Below are 22,192 nucleotides of genomic sequence, written 5' to 3' on the forward strand. Positions count from 1 at the left end.
TCATGTGGACACCCTTTCAGAAAAACACCCTTCCAGTATGGGTGCTACTCATAATAGTCGGAGTAGATTTACACGCGGCATTCGACCACCTGGGGTTCTTGACTTGCGCAGGAATTCTTCGACACACGGTGATGGAAGAAATGTTTACCTCCCCCAAATACTACCGTCCTCAGCCGGGATTGAACCCACGATCTTAAAATCAGCAAGCCAACGCGTTACGACTGAGCTATACCGAGTCCGGTAGGGTGTTTGTGATTATAGGATACGCATTTAGAAATAGCGTGTAAAAAGGACAGCACAGGAGAACTGGTGCATGGTGGTTAGTGTTGTCAGTCCCGAGCCACTTTTGCAGTCCCGGGATTTCGGGATTTTTTGCTGTCAATCCCGGGATCCCGGGACGGGATTTCGGGATTGTGACGAGTTCAGTTGGTGCTTCCAAGTATAGTCCTGGGCGGGTCAGAATTATTTAACTCACCATTATCTAACCAAGTCTATTTACCTCAAGTGACTATATCGGCGTGTCGTGCGCAGCTCATGTGCGCTTGTCAATTCTACCTTTTCCTGAAGGAAAGCACACGAAAATTCGCAGTGTAACCACATTATTAAAATAGTGACGGCGAAATTCTTACATTTTATTTATTATTTATTTATTCTTTCTGTTGTGACAATGCCATTCCTTTTCTATTCATGTGCATTTTACTGTTGCACGTGAAAAGAAGGCGAGTCCCGCTACACTTGAAGTAACAGGAAATATTACTTTATAATTTTCTGAAACGGTGTAACATTCCACTTGAATGAGAAACAGAAACAACAACAACAACAACAAAAAAAAAAGAATGGAAAGAAACGAAAAACTAAACAGTTTACAACTCCGTCGCTGCGTGCTTATCACATTGTACGACGATTAACACACGACCTGAGAAAGCACAGAGCGTCGAGGGTGGTGCCCCCTAGTTCGGAGCGAACTTTTGTGAAAATACTGGCTGCCAAACTGACGGTCCGTTCAGCCTCTGCGCTAGAAGAAAAGACAGTCAGCAAATATCTGTACGCACGTGAAGGCAGCGGTCCTCTACCACCTCCAGTCATAAAAAGTGCCATTTCCTTACGAAGGAGTGAGTCTGTGCCTGATGGCCTACAGGTGTGTGATTTTCCTACCATATTTGTTCTCACGAAATCCCGGGATTTCCCAGAAGAAATCCCGGGAGTTCGGGATTCGCGATATCCTGATTGACAACCCTACCGTGACAACCCTAATCGTGGTGCACTGGAGCAATCGTGGGAATTCAGACATCCGCAGTTAGTGCTTTCATAAGGTGCTTTTAGGGTGTTCTTGGGGTGCGTTTCTAAAGTACACCCATTTTACACTCATAAAACACCCTCGTAGTTTCACGAGGGTGTAGCAAAGGGCGTAACTGAAAAAAGTTATCCGCAAATCACATAAAGGGTGCAAAATGTTTTACTGTGTACCAACTAAAGTTGCATTATTAAAGTGAATAATAATTATTTGATCTAATGCCGCACGCATGGACGCGTATTTTTACCATGGCAGAAGTGGTGAATACGCTGTGAAAGTCCGTAGGCTTCCCTTCTTTAGCGGTATTTGGCAATATTTAGCAGTATCTAAACAACACAACTTCGAAATGAAAGAGTGCAAAAGCAGTTTAGAGTAATCTATACGTTACACCGAGCATAGTGAACAAAAGGGCTAAAATTTGAAACAATAAAAGATTCGCGGAGGGAGGCCTTGATTCCTTTGTGAAAAAATGTTGGAACAACAACACCAACAACTAAATAGTGACTATGACACGGGGTGATCCACCTCTGGAGAGCAGCACACTACCCCATCACACGCGAAGCATTAGATGTGAGATATTAGAATGTAGTTAAATTTATGTACAAGCACAATAATTGAGCTGTCCTCCACTGGCTGCGCTATGCCGCTCAAAAGGAAGATGAAGAGGAATAAAAAAAAACATAAAAGAAGCACGTGGGACGAAGAAGAAGGAGAAGAAGCACCAATGGTCATTGAGATACATAGTCTGACACTACAGCGTCTGGTGGTCGTGGTGGTGGTGGTGGTGGTCGTGGTGGTGGTGGTGGTGGTGGTGGTGGTGGTGAAAGGGCTCGCCGTTCTCGACCTCACAGAGGTGGACACTACGTCACGGCTGACGCCTTGGGGGAATATGCGCCCTGGGACGACTTCCAAGGGAACTGTGCCGACATATGTCTGAAAGCGTCTGAGGAAAACTCAGGAAAAACCCCAGACAGCACAGCCGGCACCGGGATTCGAACCCGGGTACCTCCCAGACCCGACGACGAGCAAACCGGTAGACAAGAGGAACTCCAATAACAACAGAAGACATCGACGGTGTTGCACGTGGCTCTGACATGGGCCAAGAATTGCAGCCAGGTTGAACGTCTGTCTGCTAGCAGTACCCAACTGAGCACAGAGCCGCCGCTCCGCCTCGCAGAGCTCACATTCTGTTAGGACATGTTCAATGTTCTCCACGACGTCACATTTGGAGCATAGGTTGCTGTCACTGTATCCAATCCGGTACTTGAATTGGGGAGTGAAGGCTGCATTGAGACGAAGCCTGTACAGGAGGGACGTAAAATAGCGTGGTAAACGGTCTGGAATTGAGAAAGACAAATTTGGATCCACTGAATACATGCGAGATCTGTCAGTGATGTCCCGACTCCACTGCAGACACGAGCTAGTGGCTGGATGAGCTAAGTCAGAAGTGATCTCCTGTCTCCTCTCAACAACACTATTGGTACAACCGTCCGAGACTGTTGGGCAGCCGTTGCGGCTCTGTCGGCCTCTTCGTTTCCGCTCAAACCACAGCGACCGGGGACCCACTGCAGGGATATATGATGACTGTTATCGCTTAGACGCTGAACTTGATGGAGGATATCAGTGACGACTGGGGCGAGCGATCCACGAATCCCCATGTTGGCTATACATTGAAGAGCAGCCTTTGAATACGAGTAAACGACCCAGGTCCGCGGAGCGTCACACCTCCGATGCCTTACGCAGAAACAACAGCATATCATATAACTCAGCCGACGTTGATGATGTGCTGTGTGAGAGACGGTATCCATGCGACACATCGTCCGTTGGGATAACAAACGCAGACGATGAACATTCATTGCTGGTGGATCCGTCCGTCAAAACTGCAATGTGGTGAGTATATCAACTATGCATCACATCCGCTGCTAGCTGTTTGAGAACTGATGTAGGTACTTGGCTTCTTTTTACATCAAGACCAAGAATTGACAGCGAGATCGATGGTTCACTTCCATGAATATTTGTACGTATTACTTTGCTTCCGGCGACAAACTTTTGCTATTAGTGGATGGCTGCGGTGGTGAGCTCTGAAGCGCAAGTGTGGCCGAATAGTCTACCTCTGCTGTAAGACTTCGTGTAAGACGTCGTATTTCGCGGGCTGCTGCTATCACGATCCGCGTTTCCCCAACACTCGAGACGCCGAAACAGACCCTTAAAGGAGCAGTCTAGACGCACACAACTTTGTTTCTGTTTTTGGTCGGTATGGGATGTTAGGCGGCCGAAAACAGTTTTCCCACAGTTAGTGCAACCGTAGCGAAATTGGGACGCCTGCAATAGCCCACCGAATCCCCAGTGCGCGAAACACCCTCCTTCGCCTTCAGGATAGCCACGTGATGAGCGCCGCCACGCGCGTCACTATGTGACGCGAGTGGTAGGGACGTTCCTCATTGGACCTGGTATCACATGATCGAGGTGAGCAACACCGCGCAGGCCGCAGCGTCTGCTCTGGTCTTCGGAGACGCCAGGCATTCTCCGGCTGCGTGATGTCCGAAACGGAGATTTGAAGGCAGTCAGTGACACGACCTCGATTTTTTTGGGACCGCTGACACCGCGGGAAGAATTGAGTGGTGCAGCCCGAGATTAACTGTGTGTTGTGCAGCGATACCCCAGTGTTTCCCGACAGTGTGCAGCCTCTCTGACAGTTTTCACCGCACAGTTGGTTCAGTGGATAACAGGTGGCGCCACAATACCGACATCATCGCTTGCTTTCTGCTACTGTGAGTTCTGAGATTGCACAGAAGCCACGGATATATTACTCTTGTGATTGCAACCCTATTTTGTCGGGGTGCATATATGCTTTGTTTTGTTTTTTTAGAAAACGTGATATAAATCATATAGAGAATAGAAGTCAACAAGAAACAGCTCGCAATGTTCGTAGCAGACGGTTTTTCCTACCAACGAATGACGGGGTTCTCTACCACAAACGTCACACTAGAGTGGGTGATTTGAGAGAGTGGGTAGACGTCTTTGCAAATTAATTGCGCCGCGGTGAAACAACTTTGGACAAAAATATTTTGTAGGAATGCTTTTCACATACTGCTTTACAAGATGACAGCAGTTTTTGGCCATGTTAGATACCACTTTAATGCTCCTTTAAAGGAGCATTTAAAGGAGCTCCGTGCTAGAATACAGTGCAGTCGTTGTTCTTGCGTCTGTGAAATTCCGTGCAAGACAGGTAGGCTGTATAGAAGAGTCCCTCGAACTAGAGCTTTGTGGATGGCCGGAAGAGACTTCTCATTCATTCCCCACTTGGACCCAGCAAAGCGACAAATAACAGAAATCCACCGGTGTGCCTTTGTGCCGAGGTGATCGATATGTTTCTTCCAGGACAAGTTGGAGTCTAGGATGACACCCAGGATGATTTGTTGATTGCTTGAGAGGCGTATTGCTAAGGAAGAACTGATACCGATGCATATGCTTCCGAGTAAATTCCAAGGTTGCTCTTTTCTCAGTTGGTATGTCCATGCCTGCCTCTGTTAGATACCGAAAAATGTTATCCAGCGAATGCTGAAGACGACGCAGGATTGCTGGTCTCGATTTTACCAACAGTCCAAATGCAGACGTCATCGGCATAGATAGATTATTGACTTTAGGGCTAATGCGGGACATCAGGCCTGCCATCACAAGGTTAAAAAGGATAGGACTTAAAACGCTGCCTTGTGGTACGCCATGAGTCAAGACAACTTTCGACATGACCCCTTCTTGCGTGCGAACAGAAAGTGTTCTGTGACGCAAAAATCAGCCTGCCACAAGAAAATTCTGCCGGGAACACCTGCTTGCAACAATAGATGCAGAACGTTGGCATGTCTGACTGTGTCGTAGACTCTCTTGACGTCCAGGAATACTGCCATGACTATTTTCTTCTGGAAGACAAGTACTCCTCGAGTGAAGAACAAATATACTAACTGTTCTCACCTGCAAAGCTTGAATATTTTGCGGGATAACGCTTAAGGTGTGAAGTATGCATGCCTCATCAAACTCCGGGAGCAACAAAACACTTCAAACTTTTATATTTCATTTTTAAATCTCCATAATTTCCAACGTTCCTAACAATCTAATACATTGTATCTTCACGAATTTCCCGAACACACACACACATTTCTTCTTTTCTTTCCCTTGAACAGATACCACCCCTCGAACAGGTTATGGATGAATTTTGCTCATGTTATTGACACGAAAAAAACATTTATTCTTTTTTTATTTTGTAACTTTTGTTCTTTTTCTTTCTTTTTTTTTTTGCGTGCGTGTCTCATGCATTATCCCAATTTGGGTCCCAAGCTCGACAAATATTGGCTATCTCGGATTCCCAATATTGGCCCAGTTTTACAATTTCAAGCCGGCCCAAGCAATCCCAAATATTGGCACGCCAATATTCAGCTCCAGTATTGTCAATGTAGGTCCCATGTTGCCCAGGCAGCAGCTCAATATTGGCCTCACATTGGTCCCATATTGGGTAAATGGGACTTCAATATATGCCCAATCAAGGTACAATATTGACACGACCACATGCAAATAACGGTTTGCCAGTGCAGTTGTCACATTCCCTGTCTTTTTACTTTTTCATAATGTTTCCTGCGTTAGTGGAAGGCCTATGAACTGAATTACGACATTCTGGCGCGGAGATTCCGTATTGAAACAAAAAAGAAAGAAACAGAGACGAAGACAGAGAAGAACCTGATAAAGAACGCCAAAACTCTTGGCACAAGGCGCCTGAGTGCCCACACTGGTTATCACACCACAGGCTTTTTGTTATTGTTGCGCTTCAAACTACTCGCGAGGGTTCAGTGGTTTTTGTTCGGCACCGCATCAGAACAGATAAAGAAAATAGAAACAAGCCCACTGCGAGGGATGTTAGGACGAGGGAGCGAAGCGCGCCTGTAACGGTGTGACGATTGCGTTTTAAACCCTCATAAAATGCAAGTCGTCAAAAATTCTTGACACGTATACTTCTGGTATTGATTCGTACCCGGTATTCAGATTCTTATTCGATATGTTACCTGTATTGTGGCAACCTATTACGTACTGAGGTACCCAGAAATGTTTTCGATATTTTTGTAGGAACTGCAGTGGCAATAGAGAGTTCTAGCTGACCGTTTTTACGTTCCGCTCCGATTACGGTGATCAGCTGAGCGCGAGCGGAGCGGGCGTAAGACAATTGGTTTTAGCAGGGCGATCATCCCGTTTTCCGTTGCGTACCGCTAATGGCGGTCTCTGTCTTTGTACGCGGGAAGTAGTAGAACAAATGCAAGTGACTAGCTAAGCTTTCTCCAGTGAAAGCAAGGCGGTACTGTTTATTATTACAGTTTTCATTATATTTGAAAATAATTCCATCACTGAATTGCTTTCATAATAAACCTAAATATTAAACAAGGCCGGTCGGCTTTCCAATAGCCAAGGCAGGCTGCGTTCCAATACCCCGGTTAGTACGACTGCCTGGCGGTTTAACCGGAAGTGCCGCCATGTTAAGTCTCGTTCCAAATCTCGCTAAGTTCGCTATTCAGTCGGCTACCGCCTAGTGCTCATCGATGCAGTCTAGTTATACGCGTGACCATCTGACAGCCGGGATTGAGACGCGCGTTGACGGTACCAGCGTGCCCGCTGTTTCTGCTGACTTTAAATGTAAAGTTGCACATAGTGGTATGTTTAAAATGGTTAGTTTATGTTTAAAACTGCGTAGAGAGTTGCAACACATGTTTAGTTGTGAAGGTGACAGTTTATGCTCGATGTCCTACAAACTTAGCGCATTAGAGTCCTGCTACGCTTGCGCTATACGCATTTCTTGCGTGAGCAACGAGATGGCGCCACAGGCGCCTCGGCTAGGCAAGCCTGTTCCAATAGTTACAAGCAAAGGGGTCTACTCAGCTGCCTAGTCAGGCGGCTTCGCGGGCGCGAGGTATTGGAACGCAGCCTGTGTCGACTTTGGTGCAAGCAGTCCAATGTTGCCAACATTTGGCCTGTCTGGGACCAGTATTGGCATCCTGCTGCACAATAAGGTGAACTTACGGGTCCCACGCTGGACAATATTGGATAGATCGTATGCCAGTACTGGCCTAATTGGTACCGTAAAGGAAATACAGTGTATTGCACCTATACTACAGTGCATACTATAGAGTATCTGAGCCGAAAGCAGGCATGCCGATACTCGGCCACTCTTGGATCAGGTTGCAGTTGCAAAACTGGGCCAATAGTGGTATCCCGTCTATCCAATATATGCCCACTCTGGAACCCACATTAACCGACTTTCATGGAATATTAATTATTTGACAGGTGTCTATATGTAGACCATACTGGCCGTTTTCATACAATATTGTTTTGCCGGCACCTACATGCACACCATATATTGCCCATTTTCATCCAATATTGTTTGGTAGCCGGCAATATGTAGACCTTATTTCCCACTTTCATTGAATATTGTTTGGCAGACGGCTAAATGCAAACTATATTGCCAGCTTCCAGGGCTCCCCATTCATCTCCACCATTCATCATCTAAAAAATAAAATTGTTCCAAGCAATATTCTTTTGGCCGACGGCTATATGTCGACCATATTGCCCACTTTCAGCCGATATTGTTTGGTCACAGGCTATATTCGGACCGTATTGCCCGCTTCGATCCAATATTGTTTGGCCCTCGGCTATATGTAGACCGCATTGCCTATCTTCAGGCAATATCGCCTGTTTGCTGGCTATATACTGCTGAGGTGCATATTTCCCATGACCAGTCAATATTGACCGCTTGTTGTCAATCTTGGAGCAACATTCCCATGCTGCAACAATTATTCGAAAAATAATGGTCAACATGGTCCTTTATAGGACCGGTAGTTTCCCGACAATAATGGACTAAGTTAGTGTGCTGCCTGGGGTGATACCGTCCGTCAGTGCGAGTCGGCATAGCGTTGTATTTTATAACAATTATCTCCCGCTGTAAGTTTTTGCAAACACGCATGGCGTCCCAAATATGCAATCACATTCTCCAAAGACTTACATACGAAGTAATAAATTACGCCCTCCATCGCAGCTCACTTTTGCTTTTCTTTCCCAAGGGTTACGATGTTATTCGGAGCCGACGTGGTTACGAAAACCAGGAACCGTGTTTAAATATCCGACTGACAGCTCCTTCCACATAAGCCCTCGAAGCCGTAGAAGTACGCGATTCACAGTCAGATGATTTATCACCTTGGAGCCTCGAGGATAATAACTCAAACGCGCACAGTTTTGCAATGTTTTTCTTTCTCAGTGACACAAAATCTTCATTTCGAAAAGAAAGGTGAAGCGCTTGTTCGGTTGTAATAAATTGGAAGAGATATAATAAATCAAGAAGATACCAAGGAAAATTAAACCGACGTTGGAGAATAACATGTTTTCTTACCGCCTTCCTCTTCGTTTGAAGTGATGGTAAACATGCCAGTTGTGAAGAAAATGGTAAAGTAAATCTGCAAAAGAAAGAGCAGATCATGAATATTCAAGTTGGGAATTGATGTTCTGAGGCTGGAACACATGGTAAGGACAAATACATACAAAGCCTCAAGTGCCTAAGCAATTAATGATGAAAGAAGGAAGTCACTGGGGGGGGGGGGGGAGGTTAGCCAGCTGTAGGACTCGAACCCACATCTTCTTGATTCAATGTTCCCTGGACCGGTAGTCCAGAAGATGTGGGTTCGAATCCTACAGCTGGCTATCCTTTCCAGTGACTTCTTTCTGTGACTTTTCAGTGACTTTTCAGTTTCTTCTTCTTTCATCATTAATATTAAAGTTTTTTGCGCGATACTACAGAACACCAGTTGTTCGTCCAATTAGGACGGCCACATATGTTGTATAACACAAAGGCAAACAGGTTGGTCGCGCAATTCTCACAACAAAATCATTCACTAACACACAGGATTCTACTTGGTGAGGCGCTTTCTCCACCACCGCCGTCATCATCACCACAACAGATAAACTGATGATGATGAATGGGAAAATTCGCCACGTGAGGTGCGGCCCACTACCCCAAAGCACGATGGACGGGATGCGACTACCGCTTGGTACGGGGCAAGATAGTTCCGATAACGAACCCTACGACGAAAGTATGACAAACGGAAGCTGTTATTGTAAGAACGATATATTCTTGAAGGAGGTGCTACAGGTTCTTCTGGAGAATTTTCTAGAGACGTAATCAGCTACATCGATCCGAATAAGGTTGTTCTATGGAAATAAGAATATAAAACTATAGAATCTGCGCCTCTCAGGAAGAGGGGAATTTAGTATCTCGTGAGTGCAGGGAGATGATTAAGTAATGTTGGTTGCATTAGTAGGATACATAGGTTGAGAAACGACGACATTGCCACCAGGGCAGCGCCACCGTCGCGTCTGCGCCGACTTTTTTCGCGTATTTTTTCCCGCGCGCGGTGGGTGGCGCGTGGGCGGAGGGCTACCTGTGCGCTTACCGGTGGGTGGAGGGCTGCGCGTGCGCTTATCGTTGCGCATTTTTTAGCCGGGGCCGACTTCTTTCGCGATTTCTCTACCTAGGCCGTCTGCACTCACAATTTCTTTCCGCTACAACAGTGTGCGGTGGGCTGTTTACATGCAAGTATAGACATGCAAAGGATAGCCATACACAAAAGTACAAGTGCAAATATATTTATTAATGCCAATAGTGCTGGCAATTATGCTGTGACTCTGTGGGAAGGAGAAAAACCCAGCCAAAAAGCCTGAAGGAGAAGAAACACAATACAATACACGTAACAAAGATTATACTCATTACAGGCACGATCGAAGAGCATTGAAGAGGTATCACACATCAAACACAATATTTTTATTAACGGTAATCATACACACAAGTTTTCTATGAATTAGAATTAAAATGGAATTAAATTATGTAAGATTAATAATTACGAATATTTTTCGAATGAAATTTACTTAACACTCGAAGAAAGGGTCATCCTCGTCATCGAAGACGTTTTGGCAACACGCCGAGCGACGTTTCCCCGACGCCGTACCCGAAACCGAACACGATTCCGCGCCCGTCGCGTTAACGCGGTACCTCACGCGAGCGTGTTGCTTTTTCCGGAGACGGGTTCGTCGACTGGGATCACGCTTTCTTCGAGTTCTAAGTAAATTTCATTCGAAAAATAGGCGTAACTATTAATCTCCATGGCATAGAGAATCCACATTGCGTTGTAGTGTATACAGGGTGTCCCAGAAAACGTGTCATTGAATTATAATTAAAAAACTGCACCACCTAGAGTCATGCGGTCAACGGCATTTGTTCTTACTGGGTTTTTGCCACCTCCTCATGTGAATGTCGTGTAACGTAAGTTTAATTATGTAAATTTTTGTGAGCTTAAGTCGGAAATTTGCCTAGTAAAGGTCACTTTTTTACCCCACCAATGTGAAGAGCGTGTCTAATTCACTCAAATTAATGATGATTGAAAGGGATATTCAGGAGATATCCCATCGGAAAAAATAGCCGAACATCATGCTCTACGGAGGTCGGACAGAATAGCGCACGATGAATTTTTCAGCGCAATCTTTGTCAGTCCGACGAAAGGAGGTTGGAAACTCAGCCCACCCCGGCATCGCAGAAAGAGATAATGCAGGCATGGCTTATCACGTTCGACTTTCGCTGGGATAATGCTTTCCCTCTCCCAATTTTAGGAACTGTTACTTTTTCTACTATCACTCTGTGGGCTGGCTTCGGAACCTCCTTTCGTCGGACTGCGAGCGATTGTGCTCAAAAAGACATCGCGCGTTATGGTCCGGTGCTCCGAAAAGCATGATATTCGGCTATTTTTTCCGATGGGATAGCTCATGAATATCACTGTCAATTATCATGAATTTGAGTGAATTCGGCACGCTCTTCATAATGGTGGGGTAAAAAAGTGACCTTCCCTTGGCAAATTTCTGAGTTCAGTTCGCAAATATTTGCATAATTAAAATTGGGGTACATGACATTAACTTTACAAGGTGGCAAAAACGTAATAAGAACAAATGCCGTTGACCGCATGATTCTAGGTGGTGTAGTTTTTTTATTATAATTCAATGACACGTTTTCTGGGACACCTTGTATAGAAAATATCAAACTCTTTGATTGAAATTCTCTGTCATCGCGAAAGAGTGCTTGTCAAAGTGAGCGAGCTAAAGCTTGCGTATTGTGAAATTACACATTCTACAACTCTGATCGTAAATTGCAACACCAGTTCAAATTTTAATTAAACACTTACTGATGTGCGGTAGTCTCTACTTCTCCTGGAAGTGAATCGATAAATTTTAGCATTTAAGCCACAATCAAATGTCTTGTATAGTATGTGTGACTATATGCACAACTTTTTAATCTATACCTTTAAAAAAATGTAAGAAAGAGTGTACAACTTTGACTTTGAAAATTTAAACAAGAAAATGATTTTTAGTGTGGAGTTTGCGTTTTACTTCATTATGAGCGAAAAACTTATAAAATTAAAGTATGCCCTTTTCATTGGCAGTGCTCGTATGCTATGACACTAAGAATAGAGTGATAGTTTTTCAGTATGGTTACGGGAAACCTCGAGTACATCTTGTGAATTGGATCTACGTTTATGTGTGACCTGTGCTGCTTATAATGATTAAGTTTACAAAATGAATATGTGCTTATTCTAATTAAGATTGCATATCTTCCATTGTATATTGGTTAAACATTTCAGATGACTGTTGCGTGATTGGCTTCTCGCAGAATCTGATTACAACTTAGAATTGATCTCATATGCATTTGTGTGTCGTGTGTTACGAGGATTATGTGATTAGGAATGTAGACTCCGCCTGCACGTCATGCTTGTAAAATCCTCCATTTGCAACGCTGTATTTGATAATAGATTCCTTTCAACATATATTGTCAAAAGATGTTATAGACATACTTTCAATTATACATTTGTCGTTTGCTTATGAATAAGAGAGCTAGTCCCACTGTTTGAGAAATGTACACGCACTCGTATCACGCCTCTAAATTTGAATGACCGATCCTTCTCTGGCAATTCTATCCTTCGGATGTTGAAATTGTACAGATTGTAGTCGGGTAAAACCTACTTGATTGACAGCGCTGATTCCATATGAGAATTCTTGCACATAGTGTGGAATATTCGTTTCCTTAGCAATCATTTTTCTCAATCTAAACATACTAAATGCAATCTGCTTTCGTTGCGATGCATGGAATTCATTATAGAGATGACAAAGAAATTACATTTATTATTTCAGTTATATACTTGTTTATTTCGATAAAGTACAATTGTTCTATTCCTAACTCTGAAGTTTTCGTTTGTTGTCTTGATTGATGAAGTGGGAATGCATCATACAGTCGACCCGCGTTTATCCGGACTTCATTTACCGGATCCTGCGCAATCCACACAAAAAAGCACGGGGACGGATTTCTTCCCATGTATTTCGCCCTCGTTTATCCGGACTTCAGCTTCCGGACTCGGACGAGAATTCCAGGGAACAGAAGTGACTAATACCCAACATTCGGCTTCAGTTATCCGGTCACTGTCAAGGAATGACACTTGACACACATCTAGTCAAGCGAGGTGGAGAACCCTGATAGTGGCCTCCTTTTTACTGACACAAAGAGGGTTTTGCTAGGAAGAATTTTCTCCCTCTCCGACTTTGCATGTTACATAAAAGTAATCCACTCAGCAGTCTGGTCATTTCAGAATGAGACGGGCCGCAACGAGGACCCCTGCGCTTCCGATAGTGTCCAAGAAGAATCTGATGATGAAAGCGTGGATGCGCCAGCTGTGACGGTAGAAAATGCGCGGGCGGCACTGAGAACAGCGCTATTATTTTTCGAGCAACAGAACAATATTTCGTAAGTAAATGTCATTATCGAAGGTTTGCAAGAACTGGATGCGTGTATGAAAATGAAACAGATGACAATGTATATTTTCTGTGTAATGATCAATAAAGATGCCCTTTTAGGGTCACTCTGGATTTTCGTATTTCACTTATCCGGTTCCCCGGCTCTCCGGACATTTTCATAGGAAACGAAGCCGTCCGGATAAACGCGGGTCGACTGTATAATAAAGTCTTATTATGGGTCGCTTGAATCCAGCGTTGATTAATGCACCCGATATGTTGTCGCCGTATCTGTATCGCTTCAGTAACTTGCACTTAGTTGCCAAAAACTTGCGCAATCTCTTATTGATGTTTTCTTTCTTTGTATGGAGGTTCTTGAATGGCGTACAAGACAGTGTTAGATGAAAATCGTCCGGTGGTCCACCGCAGTTGATGTAGTCATTGAGTTTCAATAAGTGATGATACATCAGACCTTGTACAACAGTATTGAACTTCTGCTCATTCGACATCGTTGCGAGAACTGGTAGAAGAAAATAATTGTATAGCCGTGGTAGTGGAACATATCATGTGCTAAGATTTTTTATGTACTTTCCATCTCAATAGTTAGGTGTAATTTCACCAAACCCGTAATGAATGGTGCGATATAGACTGCTTGTATATGATAATTCGATCTCACTGCTTTCTTGATGAACGCAATGCCCATTGCAATGATTACAATTACATCTGGTCTAGTGTATTTCGATTCTTCGTTAGCAAACCTCAAAAACTCCGCCATCAATCCCAGTGGTCCTTCCGACGTTGATGTGCAGATTGATTATGCTATATCTTAATACTTATTGATAATACAGTATTGATTATGCTGGATTGATTATGCCTGAATCTGTTGCTTACGTGTTGGATGATGCGCAGGTTTGGCACTCTATTAATGCTATCTGTTGATCGTGTTGTTTCTCATTATTTCCTTACGTCTATGCTATTCAGTTAATAACAAATTGAATAATTACAAGCTGTGCCATGTTGGAACAAAATATATGCAACTTAGATTTCCTGTTGTGCTTGAAATTACTTAAACACTTAATAAGAAACATGATCATAAGGAAATTATTAGTGTTGCAATAATAGTGATCGCGACTCAGACTTGTTAACTTGCAATTTTGATTCTAATCGCATTGATTAAGAATATCTTCTTTGATTAAATGCAGTGTCCTTTGTTATAGATTTTATTTCCTCTTGTGTTCGTGTCGTTCTTGTCGTTGTGTCGTTCGTGTCCCATGATCTTCCAGGGTCTCTGCTGTTCACAATTAATTACGTACATCTATCGGCACTTGTAACTGAAATTAAAATCCCGCTATTGCAATGATGGTGGTCACGTATAGGAATATTAGACTTTTTATAATACAACTTGTAATTTTGATTGTAATCATATTGATTAAGAATATCTTCTTTTGTTAAATGTGGTGTCCGTTTCTCGTTTTGATATGGTATTGTTTAGCTATTATTTCCCTACATGTTAGGATACATCGGTTTGGTTCTATATTAGTGCTAGCTATTGATTGTGTTGTCTTTATTCGAATTATTTCCTTATGTCTGCGCTATTCACTTCATAAGAAACTGATTAATGAAATTTGTGTTATGTTGCAATATTAAACTTAGCGTCCCTATTGTGCTCGAAATTACTTACATCTATCAGAATTTGTAATTCGAACTCCACTGTTGCAGTGATGGCGCTCACGTCTCAGACAACAAAACTTGTAATTTTTATTGTAATCATATTTATTAATAATATCTTCTTTGATGAAATGTGCTATTCCATTTTAATTCTAATTCATTGAAAACTTGTGTGTATGACTACCATTAATAAAAATATTGTGTTTGATGTGTGATACCTCTTCAATGCTATTGTATCGTACCTGTAATAAGTATAATCTTTGTTACGTGTATTGTATTGTGTTTCTTCTGCTTCAGACTTTTTGGCTGGGTTTTTCTCCTTCACACAGAGTCACAGCATAATTCCCAGCACTATTGGTATTAATAAATATATTTTCACTTGTACTTTTGTGTATGGCTATCCTTTGCATGTCTATACTTGCACGTAAACAGCCCACTGCACACCTGTTGTAGTGGAAAAAAGTTGTGAGTGCAGACGGGCCCAGGTAGAAAAATCGCGAAAGAAGTCGGCCCCGGCTGAAAAATGCGCAACAATAAGCGCACGCGCAGCCCTCCACCCACCGGTAAGCGCACAGGTAGCCCTCCGCCCCCGCGCCACCCACCGCGCGCGGGAAAAAATACGCGAAAAAAGTCGGCGCAGACGCGACGGTGGCGCTGCCCTGGTGGCAATGTCGTCGTTTCTCGCCCTATGTATACTACTTGCATTTATTATAAATAAAGCGAAGAGCTCGCCTTTTAACGGATTCGATATTGTTGGTGTTGGTGTGGTTGAATTAAAACACACGCAGTTGGCATTCATCGTCGTCTTACGTTACCGCAAAACACGATTCCAATTTGTCGATATTTTAAATTTTCATATTAGCGTCGCAAAGCGACTGCGGCTATGTGATGCAAACAGACGCAAAGAGGAATGGTGTTCGTACGCGTTCGGGGTCGACTTCAGGGACAACTGCGAACAATTTGCGGGAAAGTTTGCCAAAAGACCCAGCGAACATCAGCAACAACAACAACACCAGCAACAAGTGCTGGAACCCGATTCCAGCGCTTCCCAGTCTTTATAGTGACCTTTGGATCCACCGCCAACGATCACATTCTACATCAACTGGGCAACGACGCTAGTTTTACTAACGTGTCGTGAACCTCTTTAGCCTCTATGATATTCCCCGCACGTTTCTATAACTACAGCACGGACTTTCATGCAAATGCAAGTTTTTTTTCTTCTCTACATGGGTCCGTATCCATGGACGATGAAAAAGCACTCTTGGTCGAGGTTTCGGACCGATCAGAAGGTTCTATGGTTCATATAAATGCATGGTTTGCACGTTATGGCATATTCCGCATGAAAACGCACACATAGCACAGATTTTGCCATATTTCCAGATAGCCAGATGCAAGAGATTTCGTCTTCTTTTTGTTTAAGGTTTAGCCAGCTTCGGGAAGGTTTTGCACCCCATCCCACCTACTCCGTCTTCGGTGGGATGTGGCGTTCAACGCCCACCCTGCACTCTAAAAACAGAGAGAGGAGGGGGGTCTTACTCGACTCGCCGTTGTTGGCCGCACATGAGTGGACGTCGTCACAACTACAGCAAAAAAAAAAAAAAAAATACTGATGAAGGGTGGAGATGCGCAAGAAGCCCGTCGGGGAGTGGCAAAGGGCTAGAGGGGTCGTTGGGGTAGTATTTCGCGCAGTGAGGCAGCCACACTCAAAAAACAGAACTTCGCCCCGCATAGCACGATGTGCGCAAGTCACTGCCACAAATGATAGTGCTGTCGCTCCTCATCTGAAGAGAGAAGGGTCGTACGCATTTTTGTGTCAATTATCGCACACCCAAACTGACAGAAAATGGCGTACGCCTCTCCCTCCCTCTCTCTTTCTTTTCGAATCAGAAGTGATAACACTATCATTCATCGCAATGGTTGGCGTACGGCGTACTATGCAGCGAAGTTCAGTTTTTATAGTGTGGCTGCCTCTCTGCGAGACATACTACCCACAAATGCTATAGATCTTTTCTTCCTGCGGTGCTCAAGGCTTGCGCCTTCGCATGATGTCGGAGTGCGTTCGCTGCGCGTGTATAGCCTATGCACTCTTAAAAAAAGGGTGTACTTTAACTCCTTTTTTTGCCACATATATAACACCCTTTTGGAGAGTACAATTACGCTGAAAAGGGTGTCTCCTCACTCCCTCAAGGGAGTAGCATAACACCTTTCTCCCTAGTGGAGAGTAATATTACTCGCCGGCAGGGAGAAGGTGTTATGCTACTCCCTTGAGGGAGTGAGGAGACACCCTTTTGAGCGTAATTGTGCTCTCCAAAAGGGTGATATATATGTGGCAAGGAAAGGAGTTAAAGTACACCCTTTTTTTTAAGAGTGTCGCCGGTGGGCCGTACTTCGCCTTCGCCACTTTCTTTGCTGTTACGAAGAGGCGCGGCGTTCGCATTTCAATCTGCACTGTGGTACATTGCCGAAAGTAAAGTCATCAGCTTCAAATATTAACTAGATCCATTGTCATCATACCAACGACAATGAAAAACATGGGATATATTCCAGTGTTTACTGCATATTTCGAAGGTTTGGTGAATAGTTGCATGAATATATTCGGGAGTTTCTAGTGCGTATTTATCCGCGCTCTGTTTATAACCGTACAGCGCCGCTAGGAATTCCTCAGTTCGCCCGAAATATGCCTTGGCATCCAGCAGTGGCGTAGCCACGGGGGGGGGGGGGGGGGGGCTAGGGGGGGCTCGAGCCCCCCCTTCCTGCCACGGACCGACCCACACAAATCGTGCAAATCCGAGAAGATAATACATGTGGGGGGGCGGGGCGGGACAGTGTGACGATCGCGAAAGTTCTTGCAGTTCATGGCGTCTATCTAAGAAGCATTCTTGAATGGTTTTCAAAGTATGAGCTTTTCGAAATACTTCCAATCTCGTGACACCACCTCATTGGTCATGACAGCCTATACATGTAATCGTACTGTGAACGTCTAAATCAACTATTTTCGTTCCCTTTTTTAATCCTCAGTTTGCAGTGTGCACAAGTATGTGTGTGTTATCGACGCAGGATCAGCGGGGGGGGGGGGGGGGCAGTTTTCGTATCGAGCCCCCCCTACCTTGGAAGTCTTGCTACGCCACTGGCATCCAGATATCAATTACTTCCAGTGCTTATTGAGGGTAAGTTTTCGGCGTGAGCCTTAGAACCTTTCTTACAGCGCTCAGAAGGTAAGTATTTCCTCCTTCACTCACTTTTTGCCACATACAAGAATAAGGACACGTGGAACGAAAAATATAATCCCATGCAGCACTAGAAAAGCGCTATGTAATATCGATACATCCAACAATATTTCCACCACGTTGAGTCATCTACCTCCCACACAATATCGTTAACGGACGAGACTCGTAAATGTTTCTGCGCTCTAAAAACAGAACTTCACCGCATAGCATGCTGTACTCCAACCATTGCCAAGAATGATAGGGTTATCGCTTCTGATTCGACAGGAGAGGGGCGTACGCCTTTTTGTGGCAATTTTCATATATCCAAATTGTATAACATATAACATAATAATATAACCATATCATTCGCGGCAATGGTTGGCGCACAACGTGCAGTGCGGTGAAGTTGTGTTTTTAGAGTGTACACTCTTAAAAATGAATTTTACCGCATAGCACGCTCCTAACCAACCATCACCTCGAATGATATCGTTATCTGCCCTGATTTGTTGAAAACCGGGGGCGCACGCCTTTTTTGTGACACTTATGCTGTTCATAATTCTCACAAAAAAGGCGTACGCCCCCCGTTTTCAACAAATAAGGGCAGGTAACGATATCATTCGAGATGTCAGTTGGCTAGGAGCGTGCTATGCGGTGAAGTGCATTTTTAAGAGTGTAATGCAAGCTCGGTACAAGGTGCAACATCGTGACATAGCAATTACATAGTACAAAACAGGGTCGTAACAGAATCTCCCTGTCGTGAGTGGTTGGAGAAAGATGGATGGAGGGTGCAAGAGTACAAGTAAGGCAGGCTTGTGGGGGCGCCTTTTTCTAAATCGCCACTAATACCTCCCTACTCCACTATTAAAATGACCAACTGTCAAGTGCTTGCTGATGCAGACGCTTTCTTGTTGGTTGCCTGCCAACGCACTCACAGAACTTCACAGCATAGAGGGCTCAAGGATAACCAGCACTCGCATTGATATCGGTCTGCCTTCCTATTGGTAAAAGTAGGAGGAGTACGCTTATTTGTATGTTACGTCCATACTACGGTACTGAACGCCGCGAACGCCGCAAACGGCGGGAATGCTGGACAACTAGTCATGTCCACACAGCAATCCGCGAGAGCCAGGAAAGCCGCGAATGTGCCGAACCACGCGACGCGAGAGTTGAACTTGTTGGCGGCATGAAAGTCGCGAGTCTGCACCAATCAGCAGGCTCCACGAGCGGGGACGCTGGGGAGGAAGAGCAGTGGATGACATACATGGCGGATGCGTATCCCGCACTCTAAAAAGAGAACTTCACCGCATAGCACGCTCTGCGCCAACCATTGCCACGAATGATAGCGTTATGCTTCTGATTCGAAGAAAGGGGGGTATACGCCTTTTTGTGGCAATTTTCATATATCTAAATTGCCACAAAAAGGCATACCCCCCCCCCCCTCTCTTCGAATCAGAAGCGATGACGCTATCATTCGTGGCAATGGTTGGTGCACAGCGTCCTATGTGGTGAAGTTCTGTTTTTAGAGTGCAGGTCAACGAAATTATAATCAACAAACTCAAGGCTCTAAAGCAGCGCTGAATGTACTACAGCAGCAAAAGAAAGGAAAACAGGAATGTAAATATCAGGGACCGGCGCACAGCAGCTGCTGAGAGAAGGCAAGGAAGTAAGTTTGTCGACTATGTGGAGACATGTGTAGATGCATCCAGTCTGCTGCTCGCTTTACAGGACGCTGTGTAAAATACAATAAATATATGTTTCGCAACTGTTATCTTTATTTATCAGAACGACATCTTATGTATTACACCCGCGGAGTTTGAGTACAGATCGAATAATTGTACGGAGGAGAGTGTGAAGCGGAAGACGGTAGTACCGGCATTCCCGGCGTTCGGAGCACAGTGTGGACGAAAGGATCACAAAAGTCGTAAAAGCCGTAGGTGAATTCCCCGCATTCGCGGCATTCGATGATGTAGTGTGGACGTAGCATAACACTTTACTTGTACGCAGTGCTAGAAAAACGACACATTTACGTACATACAATAACGTCACATTCCGAATACTGGTTGGCTTTGAGCGTCCTATGCGGTGCAGTTCTTTAGTTGTGCGGCAGATGCTTTTCCGATTGCCTATTCGATGTAACTTGTACCTCCATTGGGTATAACGCGGAATGCGAGCACATTCCTTTTAGAAGCAATCGCTTCCAATGGTTACAGCTGACAGCGCATTCGCGAAATTCCTCGCATTCCGCATACACAGTCATTGGACCTAACAACTGATAGGAATCGCTGACGGAAAACTGAGACGCAATCGTAGGCGGCGTTCCCATCTCACACCACGTTGTCATTCGAGGTTTCCAGCGTGCGTACTTCTTTTTGATACCTGGGTGCGTCGTGAAGCATGCTTCGGGGAGTGAAAGCTCCCAGGTTCGGTGTGTGACTGTGCGTTATCAATAAAATACGAAATGTTTTGTTTAAGAAACATCTCTATACAAGTTTCACTTGCATATCTCGTTTTCGATGCGTATCCTCCGCCATAAGACATAATCTTCGCTCTCGGTATCCACCGAATGCTACCGGTAATATCTTCGGCGGCAGAGAAACAAACATCCGATGACCGGTTTTCGTTTCTTCTTTGCTCGAAGTTCAGATATGAACTCTGTGGATTGCACGGCTGATCATATGACACGCTGGAACCATGCTGGACAGAACGGCGATGATGGTATGCCACGGAGAGGCGATGACGGTGGCCTATCTCCATGGCCGCGCCGGCGGAACTGAAGCCGGTGCTCCAGGCGCGTGGCCATCTTCGTTGTTGTCCACGGCCCGCTACAGTGCTCCCCCCTGAGACGCGGAGCGGCGACAAAGTACAGGGTGTTACCCTATAAAAGTCTACCCACGCCGGCACTCCATGCTTGGCAAATACAGAATGCAGGCGCAGCATTGTACTGCCTGCATGTAAAGCTCTTAGGGACAATCAACCATGTTAAATTTCCACGCGATTGAGCCCCGCGATGCGAAGTTATTACGCGAAACGTGTGATTCCCTTAGGCAAAACAACCAAGATGGCGGTTTGTCAGAGGGCAGTTAAGATGCTGCTCACCAGACGGCGACGCGAGTCGCTTTGGCTGAGGCGTGTCCTCCGTACTGCTAGCCAAGCCAACTTTACCGCGGTATCCAGTTCCAAATATTTGATCTTGGAACGATGAACTAACAGGTACAAAATTACGCAATGTTCGCGGCGCGTTAGTTTTTAAAACTTTCTGTAAATCTGTATTGTTTGCTACGGCAGCTTTTACGTTATTTCGCTGTCTTTCAGTAAGCAGACGATATCTGTTTTGGTTGCCGTCTGCTAATTACGCCGGCAATTTGGTGTTTCACGTTGCTTGTTTCGCGAGCAAAATGCGACAGTTAACCGCTTTTGAGCGTAGTAGGGTGGTACTCTGGTATGCGCAAACCAAGAGTATCAAGGAAGTACGCATTCGGTGGCGCCGTAACTTTCACAGGCGACCACCGAGCAAAAAGACCATACTGAAGTGGCTGAAGCGATTTGCGCAAGACGGCACAGTCCTCAACCGCAAGCACAGCCGCAGCCAAAAAGTATCAAGCACTGAATTAAAAAATGCCGTGGTTGGTGTATTTGAGGCCGACCCCCACATGTCGATTAGCCGTGCTGCCAATCTTTTTTCGGTGTCCAAAAAGACAATACACAAGGCATTGAAATCGAACAAAATGTACCCGTTCAAGTTGCATAGGATCCATGCCCTGTCTGTGATCGACTGCCGGCGAAGGAAGCAATTCTGCCTCGAAGAGTTGGAGAGGATCCAACAGAACCCGACTCACCTGCCGTTCCTGGTGTTCACTGACGAAGCAGTGTTCCACCTTGACGGCAGAGTTAACACTCAAAACTGTCGATACTGGGCACGTGACAACCCTCATTGGGAACTGGAGCGACGATTTCAAACACAAAAAACTGTTGTATGGGGTGGAATTTGGAACCAAGGTGTGATTGGCCCGTTCTTCTTCCCCAGTACCGTTCGCGCCGTCAACTATCTTGACATGCTCAATGAACTCTTTCTCCGCGAACTGGAAGAACTGCAGATTTATGCACGACGGTGCGCCACCGCACTGGGCTGTGTCAGTCCGAAGCTGGCTCAATGATATGTTTCCTGGTAGGTGGA

General features: G+C 44.8%; 1 protein-coding gene across 1 annotated transcript in view; it reads right to left on the minus strand.

Annotated features, from left to right (window-relative positions):
- LOC135396131 (uncharacterized) overlaps positions 1 to 22,192 on the minus strand; it is a 316,659-nt gene that overhangs the window by 161,402 nt on the left and 133,065 nt on the right. Inside the window, exon 2 of the mRNA XM_064627167.1 lies at positions 8,715 to 8,778. Within this exon, the coding sequence (XP_064483237.1) occupies positions 8,715 to 8,778 (64 nt within the window). The remainder of the gene's footprint in view (positions 1 to 8,714; positions 8,779 to 22,192) is intronic.

Source organism: Ornithodoros turicata, chromosome 5 (assembly GCF_037126465.1).
Source record: "Ornithodoros turicata isolate Travis chromosome 5, ASM3712646v1, whole genome shotgun sequence".
Taxonomy (NCBI): domain Eukaryota; kingdom Metazoa; phylum Arthropoda; class Arachnida; order Ixodida; family Argasidae; genus Ornithodoros; species Ornithodoros turicata.